The sequence below is a fragment of the Sapajus apella genome, unplaced genomic scaffold, assembly GCF_009761245.1.
Source record: "Sapajus apella isolate SASKATOON/1434 unplaced genomic scaffold, GSC_monkey_1.0 scaffold184, whole genome shotgun sequence".
Taxonomy (NCBI): Eukaryota; Metazoa; Chordata; class Mammalia; order Primates; family Cebidae; genus Sapajus; species Sapajus apella.
Genome location: NW_022437124.1, coordinates 288528 through 297652, shown reverse-complemented (window position 1 = coordinate 297652; position 9125 = coordinate 288528). Strand labels below are relative to the sequence as shown.

General features: G+C 44.5%; 2 protein-coding genes across 3 annotated transcripts; both read left to right on the top strand.

Annotated features, from left to right (window-relative positions):
* Window positions 1-2082: 2082 nt before the first annotated feature.
* On the top strand, window positions 2083-2877 carry H1-4 (H1.4 linker histone, cluster member). Its single transcript, XM_032268592.1, has one exon. It carries the CDS (start codon window positions 2161-2163, stop codon window positions 2818-2820), a length of 660 nt encoding a protein of 219 aa, XP_032124483.1. The 5' UTR covers window positions 2083-2160; the 3' UTR covers window positions 2821-2877.
* A 962-nt stretch (window positions 2878-3839) lies between these two features.
* On the top strand, window positions 3840-6551 carry LOC116543189 (histone H2B type 1-M). Of its 2 annotated transcripts, none has more exons than XM_032268596.1 (2): window positions 3840-4244; window positions 5059-6551. In XM_032268596.1, the coding sequence occupies exon 1, from the start codon at window positions 3855-3857 to the stop codon at window positions 4233-4235; it is 381 nt and encodes a 126-aa protein (XP_032124487.1). In that variant the 5' UTR covers window positions 3840-3854; the 3' UTR covers window positions 4236-4244; window positions 5059-6551. The 2 variants fall into 2 exon arrangements, with proteins under 2 accessions (XP_032124487.1, XP_032124486.1); XM_032268595.1 differs by lacking the exon at window positions 5059-6551 and adding an exon at window positions 4504-4749.
* Window positions 6552-9125: the final 2574 nt, after the last annotated feature.

Below are 9125 nucleotides of genomic sequence, written 5' to 3'. Positions count from 1 at the left end.
CGGAGGCGGTGGCTTCAGTAAGCGGAGATCGAGTCATTGCACTACAGCCTAGGCAGAGTGAGACTCCCTCTCAAAATAAAAAAAAAAAAAAAAAGAAAGAAAGAAAAAAAAAGAAAGAAAACACACCACACCCTAGGGGCCAAGCAATGAAAGCTCAAACACCACAGAATTCGGAGAGTTTTCTCCTAGTCATAAGGAATACACTGGATAAAGGGAGGCAGGTGAAAGCGAGCTTCAGTATGCCTGTGTAAGTTTCAGTCATTTACAGTGTTTTTGTTGTCATTAAAAAGGTACAGTTCTACTATTCTGTAATCAAATGCCCACAAAATCAGTTTCCCTAGTCTGCTTTAGAGATTTATCCATCTCCCTTTTTATTTCAATAAATAGCAAAGGGCACATTTATTTTTGCACTGTTGTGCACTAATTAGATTGAAAATATTTACACATTAAGATATTAAACACATTGATAATTTACATCACTTTTATACCAAATTCAACATTAAACAGTACTATTTTGATACATTTCACTCATGTTATATAAAAATTCTATATTCTCTTTATTTCAGCAGCAGAATTTGTGTCTGGAGATTTTAAGCAATGAAATTAAAATTCAAAGTGATATCCAATGCCATGTTACAGTCAGAGACATCCACAGAATAGTATCATCACCTTGCAGCAGCAGGCAAAAGTTTATTTAGTTTCCATGATAAGTGCCTTGCAGTTCCACCCATACTGTTCCAGTCATAACCGTTTTTAAGAAATAATTCTTTTGATGATGCTTTCATTGCCAACGTACGGACACATTTCTTGGTTGGGCAACTACCTAAAGAAATTCACTCTTTCACACATTGTTCAAAGGATGTTTTCAGAAGGCAATCATTTATAGTGGCTTAGATAGACTCTCAAAGCTCTGCTTCTGAGATCGATATTTTAACTTATCATTTAATTAGTACATGTCACTTATTTTTCTTTCTATGGCACTCTGGGAAACACTGGGACCCAGTCTTCAGGGGAATTGACACCATGCATGGTGAGTGCACTAGTCATTCCTCAACTATTCAGTAATAATAGGGACTGGGTTTCTCTAATAATGGGAGAAGATCTTTTTCAATCTACTCTTCTTATTTATTTTCCCTTATCATTAACGCTTGAATTTCAGCTCTAAAATACTTTATTGCAATTTGGTTCTGAAGCATATGCCGAAAGCATTCAGCAAGGCTGCAGACAAATTCTTTAAAGTGCACCACCACTTCCAGTGACTTTATGAACATCACATTTAAAAATTAATCATATTTCATCTCTGTACCCTGAGTATATTTTGGACTTCCCTTCGTTCCCAAATACCCTGAATTCAAGGTATCTCAATCCATGGAGCAGTTGTCCAGAGGAAGAGAGAAGCAACAGCCCCGCCCCCAACCCTTGGGAGCAGAAAGGGAAAGAATTATCCAAAAGAATTGTTTAAAAACTCAGGTGTATCGGACAGAAGTAAAACCATGGCTGCATAGAATGATGTCCCAGGGGTCCAAAACTTAATCCCATATGGGCAATAATTTGTTTGGCATTAAACTAAATCAGTTTGATGAACTCAAATGCCCTCGGCTCAATAGGCAGGACTCTCCGAGGAGCCTGTGTTACTTCCCTCACTTAAGTGCAGATTTGTAATAAAAATCTTAATGCCAGTGGCATGCTTTTTGGACATATAAGAAGCTAACCACTTGGAGAATCATATTTGAGAGGTCAGAAAACTCCACAGTTAAAGATCGGTTTATAATTTACGAAGAAAATAGAAAGTTTTGTTTCTCTGAGTTGAAATTTGCCAAGCACGGTGGGAAATATTGCAAGTTTTTGGCACAAGGCTTTGTGCTTTCCTCATAATTTGAGATCTGCGTGAAACCTGAGGCTTCGGGGATCATTATCTGAGAAAAATCCGGCAGTTCGGTGTAGACAATTTTTATATTTTTGGCTTTTTTTGAGGTGTAACAAACACAACTCAGGATCCGAGAGGACACTCTGCGGCTGCCAGCGAGGCGGGCTGGACAGCGCACCAATCACGGCGCAGCTCCGCCCTATATAAACGGGCGGGCGCAGCGCCGCGGCCCGAGTCCCGGCCAGTGCCTCTGCTTCCGGCTCGAATTGCTCTCCCTCACGCCTGCCTTCAACATGTCTGAGACTGCGCCTGCCGCGCCTGCTGCTCCGGCCCCTGCCGAGAAGACACCCGTCAAGAAGAAGGCCCGCAAGTCCGCAGGTGCGGCTAAGCGCAAAGCTTCTGGGCCCCCGGTGTCCGAGCTCATTACCAAGGCTGTCGCCGCCTCCAAGGAGCGCAGCGGCGTGTCTTTGGCCGCTCTCAAGAAAGCGCTGGCAGCAGCTGGCTATGACGTGGAGAAGAACAACAGCCGCATCAAGCTAGGTCTCAAGAGCCTGGTGAGCAAGGGCACCCTGGTACAGACCAAGGGCACCGGCGCTTCGGGTTCCTTCAAACTCAACAAGAAGGCGGCTTCTGGGGAAGCCAAGCCTAAGGCTAGAAAGGCAGGGGCGGCCAAGGCCAAAAAGCCCACAGGAGCGGCGAAGAAGCCTAAGAAGGCGACGGGGGCAGCCACCCCTAAGAAGAGCGCCAAGAAGACCCCAAAGAAGGCGAAGAAGCCGGCTGCAGCTGCTGGAGCCAAAAAAGCGAAAAGCCCGAAAAAGGCGAAAGCAGCCAAGCCAAAAAAGGCGCCTAAGAGCCCAGCGAAGGCCAAAGCAGTGAAACCCAAGGCGGCTAAACCAAAGACCGCCAAGCCCAAGGCAGCCAAGCCAAAGAAGGCGGCAGCCAAGAAAAAGTAAGAAGTTACTTTGGCCAACTGCTTAGAAGATCAACACAACCCAAAGGCTCTTTTCAGAGCCACCCACCCATCTCAGTAAAAGAGCTGTTGCACTCCTAGGGGGCGTGGCTGGGAGAAAGACGACGCCAAGGAGGGGCGGGTCTCCCGGGAAGATAGCCGGGAGAGAGGATTTAAAGTCTTTCAGTATGCTAGGTCTGTAGCATTCTGTCGTCCAAGCTCGAGTGGTGGCGTCATCGCGTTATTGCGCTCTCGGGTTCTCGAGTGCATGCCATCTCGGCATCCCTAGCAGGACGTGGCCGGTAGATAATACCATGGGTAAAAAAAGTCAGCGTTTTTCGGGCTTGTTTACTGGGTCTCCAGCGCTCTGAAAAATGAATAGAACACGTACTACTACTACGTATTACACTCCCTGCAGAAGCGTATGTCTCGGGACACAATTGTGCAGTTACAGACACAATTGCCTAAGCGCTGTATGTCAAATGCTTGGGGAGACCACTGTAACAGAACGATAAGAAGCTGTCACTACAGAAAAGATTTGTTCCTTAATGTGGTGTTTGTTTAAATGGCTTGCTGCCAGGCTTCGGGGGACGTCCCAATTAGCAAGTATTCTGTATGCAGCGACTCCCATAATTTGTTACAGGAGTGAGGGAGAGAATGTGAGCTCTCCTAATCTATTGAGTAGTTTCAGTGTAAGCGCTGACACAATGATACATTCAAAAAAAAAAAGCTCTCCAAAACAACTGCTCTACGCGAAGCGCACGGCTGTCTTGACTGAAGAGGTCTATTTATAGTAGCCTCGGGTAGTCTAGTATAGGCCTTCTGATTGGGTAAAAGTAAAGTAACGAAATAGCCAATGAAAACGTAGAACTTTAAGGGTAGTTTATATTGGCATTTGTGACGACACACTTAAATTAATCCAATCATAAACGAAATCTGATTAACCTCATTTGAATACCGCATCTATAAATGAATGGGGCATCAGTGGGAACGATTGTTTTTCCAGGTGTCTGCAATAGTATTGCAACTAATGCTGCAATGCCTGAACCTACCAAGTCCGCTCCCGCCCCGAAAAAGGGCTCCAAGAAGGCGGTGACCAAGGCGCAGAAGAAGGACGGCAAGAAGCGCAAGCGCAGCCGCAAGGAGAGCTACTCCGTGTACGTGTACAAGGTGCTGAAGCAGGTCCACCCCGACACCGGCATCTCCTCCAAGGCCATGGGCATCATGAACTCCTTCGTCAACGACATCTTCGAGCGCATCGCGGGCGAGGCTTCCCGCCTGGCGCATTACAACAAGCGCTCGACCATCACCTCCAGGGAGATCCAGACGGCCGTGCGCCTGCTGCTGCCGGGGGAGCTGGCCAAGCACGCGGTGTCCGAGGGTACTAAGGCCGTCACCAAGTACACCAGCTCCAAGTAACTTTGCCAAGTAAGCGTCTTAACACCTAACCCCAAAGGCTCTTTTAAGAGCCACGCATGTTTTCAATAAATGAGTTGTAATCCTTTCACTTCAAAAGGGGGATTCTTCGATTTTTCAGCACCATATTTCCAATGGCACTGCAGAGGAAATAGATACTATGGGGAATAACGATAGCTACTAGAAATGTTCACTGTGAGCACGCAGTAGATCATTAGCTCATTAGTATGACACAACACTAGCATAAACTGACAGTATCGTAAATGTACAGCCCTTTCGTTTCCGTGTGGAGATTTCCAAGTTGATCGTGATGTTGATCCGAGACTCGGTGTGGTGACAGACCGCCCTGAACACAAAAGAGCACGCTCTGACAACTTCTGTTTGGAGCTTTCTCCACCACCACCCATTTTCTTGTAAAATTTTTACCATGCAGATACGTAATAACTGCAAGTAAAGGCTGAAGACAATGTGAGCTGAACACGGAACTATTAAAAAGATTTCTTGTTTGCTTGCTTTGCAGTTGGGGCAGTTTCTGTGTCAGCTTAGGCTAGCCGGGGAGGGAAAGATGTATCCTAGGTGCTGAGGTGCGGGGGGGCGGGGGTGGTGGGAAGAGAGAGGTAGCTTCTGAGACACTTTAAAATTCTTTTGGGAACTGTCTTTTTCAGAAAGCCATTTAATTTATAGTCTTCTTTTGGCAGCTGTTAGCTTAAAAGTCCTGTAGGTAAGGGGAGAAACCAAATAGTCAATCATTAAAGTGTCTGACTGCAGATAGGCAACTTACCGCAGGACTGAGGCCCCATTTGCAGTACAATTTACCCTTTTTTAGATGCCCCTGAGTACCGAGGACTGGAGAAGGTAGAAGGGGAAAGAAAACCCCTTTCTGGAAGGATGTAGCTTCTCCTGCACAAGGTAGGATGATGACAAAAGGTTTTCACTGCTTTGGAAATGGATGATTGTGGGAGGAAAAGGATCTCGGAAAGAGGGGAGGGAACTGGGAGGGAGTGGCTAGAAGGAAAGGAACAATACTTCTGACAAGAAAATTGTGAGATGGATGAAGCTAGGTTTGGAGTCAAGTGGTGGCTGAGATGGAGTGGTGGTGGGTGATCATTGTGTACAAGGGGAATGAATTTAGAATTTCTAATGACCTCATGCCCTCCTAAACATGAAATCATGGATTACGAGATAACGTTTTCCATAGTGTGTGGCAAGCTTGGTACCTGGATGGATAACTTAAAAGCCTGAATAATATTTTCCGAATTCTTAAAAACAACGAAGAGAGTCTAAGAAAGTAAAGAATTCAGGGACTTGGCGCGTGTTAAACCCCAAGCACTACAGCTGGCTTTTACCCAAGCCTTAACTTTCATTTTAAGGGTGTTATATGGAAACTGATCACGGTGTAGAGCCTGAAAAGAAATCTTTTTAGGTGAATGTGAGAAATTAGACCAAAATCTGTCACTTTGGGGTAGGAGGGTGAACTGGAAATAAACACACAAATCCATCACAGGTGAATGCAAATCAAAGTCAACTCTGAAGCTGGGTTCTAAGCAGTATAGATTCCACTACTAAGGCTTGGACTATAAGCCATTCTTGATGCTTACTTGTTCCTGGTATTCCTACCATAGAGATTCAAACATACAAGCTGAGAATTTAATTTAGACACATTCCAGACTGGTTTTGTGCCCCTGAGCACCTGGTAGAAACAAACACAAGTCATCTATGGAAAACAAGCTTCATTTTACACCTCAACAAATTGCCACAACTAAAATATTCCCCCAAAAATGCACAAGCAGCTTCACAATGAAAATTAACCAAACACCTTGAAACCAGAAGTATGACCAATGAAAACAAGAGCAACAAACAATGGAAGCTGGGCGTGGTGGCTCATGCCTGTAATCCCAGCACTTTTGGAGGCCAAGGCTAGAGGATTTTGAGACCAAAAGTTTGAGATCTTGTCTCTGAAAAAAAAAAAAAAAAAAAAAGGCAACAATGGAAATAAAAGGAGTAAAAAAAGAGGATTAACAAGATAGACTTGAAATGACTAACTTTAGTGTGAAAAAAGGAGAGTCTTAAGGAAATACAAAAGTGACCACACAGATTTGAAAAAAGAACTTTTTAAACTTTATTTGAGACAGTGTCTTGCTGAATAACCCAGGCTGGAATGCAGTGATGTGATCATAGCTCACTGCACTTGGAATTCCTCAGCTCAAGGAATCCTGCCTCAGACTCCCAAGTAGCTGGGACTACCACTGTGAGCCACTTCATCTGGCACATTATTCATTATAAGCAAGTCTGCCTTTGCATCATCAAAACAAAACAAAAAAGCCCCTTAGCCCTGGGGCTTGAGGCAGGGAAAGGGATGGGGTAGACAAAAGTCCATGGAGGTGCTCAGTCCCAGGACAAGTGACAAAAAAAGGACAGGCCTGGAGTTATTAGGATGGGCCTTTGTACTGAGCAGCAATGTGTACCCTATTTGGGCTATCAGAGTACCCTGGTCAGGAGCCTCCACATCCCCTTCCCTCTCATCTCCATGATTCTTTACATCCTAGCTTCTTCTAAGGCGGAGAGAGAAAGGGGGATATTTATATACATCTAATATATATGTTATAATTAATATATTAAATATATTTAAATTTAATAATTTGTTTAAATATATAGATTTTAATATATAGATATATATAGGTATTTCAAATCTATATATTATATATAGATATATAATATATATTATATAGTTATCTGTAACTATATATTATATATTAATATTTAAAATCCATATATATATATATATAGCCACTAGGCTGCAACCCTTGTCCCTACACCTAATGTCTTCCTGCTCCCCCTCCAGCCAAATACACAGCCCACAAAAAGACCCAGCAAGCCCATTGCCCAGCAGCATCCCATGGAAGGCTCTGGTGGTATCCTTGGGCCTCAGGAGAATCAGTACCTGGATTTTCCAGGGTTTATCATCAGCATGTTCTCTCCCTGCTGTTCCAACCATGCCCTTCTGCCATCTTCTGAGAGAAGGAAATCAAAGGATCTAAAACTGGGGATTAGGGGAAGATTATAGCCTCTCCTCACTCCCCTCTCCCTACATACTTTACTCCCCAGCCCACAGAGATGCTGCTCATACCAGGAAAGACTAGGAAATATGATTTTTATTTGATTTCCCTCTGAAGTTTTCATCCCTGGGAAAATGAAAAAAAAAAAAAAAAATCAACCATTAAAAAACAAAAAATCAGAAACCCCCCAACTAATCCACAGAGAGCGATGTCTTATCCTCTCCCCTTGGATTTTTTGTTTTTGGAATTTTTTTTTTTTTTTTTGGTTGCCTTATTGTGGAGTGGGATTCTGAAATACTCAAATGTCTATTTTCCTCATTGGAGCCAAACCAAAAAACTCCAACCTTCTATGGATGTGCCTGGTCTTGGACCCACTAGAATCTTTCTCTGGGTTGCTGCATGTACACAGTCTCTGTCCTGGAGGCTAAAGTTGGAGGTAGCTTCGATCAGAACCATGCCCAAGATTTCCCTGCTATTGCATTGTTTGAAGCTGACATCCTGTGTCTGTACACAGCTGCCACTGTTGTGTCCTTGCTCTGCTTGCTATTGCCTCATGCCAGGCCCTGTCCTGCCATGACACCCTTCATCCTATCCATGAAATCCCAAGGCCAAGTTTGCTTCAAACTTTGCAGGAACAGACTTGGCCTGTATCTGGAACATATTGTTCTCAGCTTGAACATCTCCCCTACCTACCACAGACAGAAAAGGTGAACACCTACAGCTGAGCCTTGGAAATGTTTCCTGTGTTGACCTGAAAGATCTTCTGAGACCTCAAGGAGACTGCCTCTCTTAAAAAGTGGAGAAAGTTGCCATTTTCCTCCTAGGGTCTGGTGGAGTCTCCCCATCTTGCATCCCCATTCTGTAAACCATTTATCCCTGCCCACCCTCCAATTGACTCCAACTGATAAGAAGGGATGAAAAGGAACTGAGGGCTGTGGGGAACCTGCCAGCTAGTGAAGCCCTGTGGCAGGAAAGTATATGTGGACATAGAGTATATCTGACTTTTCTTCAGCCACTAAATGGGTTGGGCTATGAATGACAGACAATGGAATGGCTGGAGTCTGCTGCCATCAGAAGCTAGGGAGGAAGATGAAGGACTGAACCACACAGACTGGAATACGTGTCAGGTACAGTCATAACTCTGTGTTCACTCTTGGTGGGATGTAGGTAACACAGAGGAGTTTGTGGTCTTGTTGCTCACTTATTGCAATGCCTTTTACCCTCCTTTTCAACTGGTTCCTCCACTGAGTCCAAAGGCTGGCAATAGGAGACAGTATCCCAGGCTAACAAGGGCTTACCTGTTACCTTAGGGACCTCATTGCTTTTAGCCTGTGCCCTTCCCTGCCATTGCCCTCGCAGTGGTTGGTATGTGGGAAACCCATTTCCGTTCCTGTGACCCATGTCTTGAACCAGGCATAAGCATCTGGTCTTTGTGAGGACAGTGGAATCTGAGGCCTTTCCCTGCCCCGTCTGGTACCTGCTCCACATTGTACCAGATATTGGACTCCTTGATGCCCTCCTCCTTCCCTTTATTCCTCCCTTCCTTCAGGTCTTGCAGCCATGTACTGTATCCAGCATCACAGAAACCTCAACGTTCCTCCTCTGCTCTGTCTGGGGCATAAAGAAGCCTTGCCGTGTGGTGAAAGGCTCTTCTTATCAGGAGTACACTCACAGGCCAGGGGGCTGCCATCTTCTTCACAGACATTCCCAAAAGTGAAACCCCTTTGGGGCAGAAAGGTAAGGACTTCATCTCAACATAGATTGGTGGTTGGCGCCAGCGGAGGGAGACACTTCTGGTTTTTTTTTTTTTTTTTTTTTTTTTTTTTTTTTTTTTTTT

Excerpts from the sequence above, each read along its gene's own strand:
- LOC116543189 (XM_032268596.1), top strand. The coding sequence starts at position 3,855 with ATGCCTGAACCTACCAAGTCCGCTCCCGCCCCGAAAAAGGGCTCCAAG.
- H1-4 (XM_032268592.1), top strand. The coding sequence starts at position 2,161 with ATGTCTGAGACTGCGCCTGCCGCGCCTGCTGCTCCGGCCCCTGCCGAG.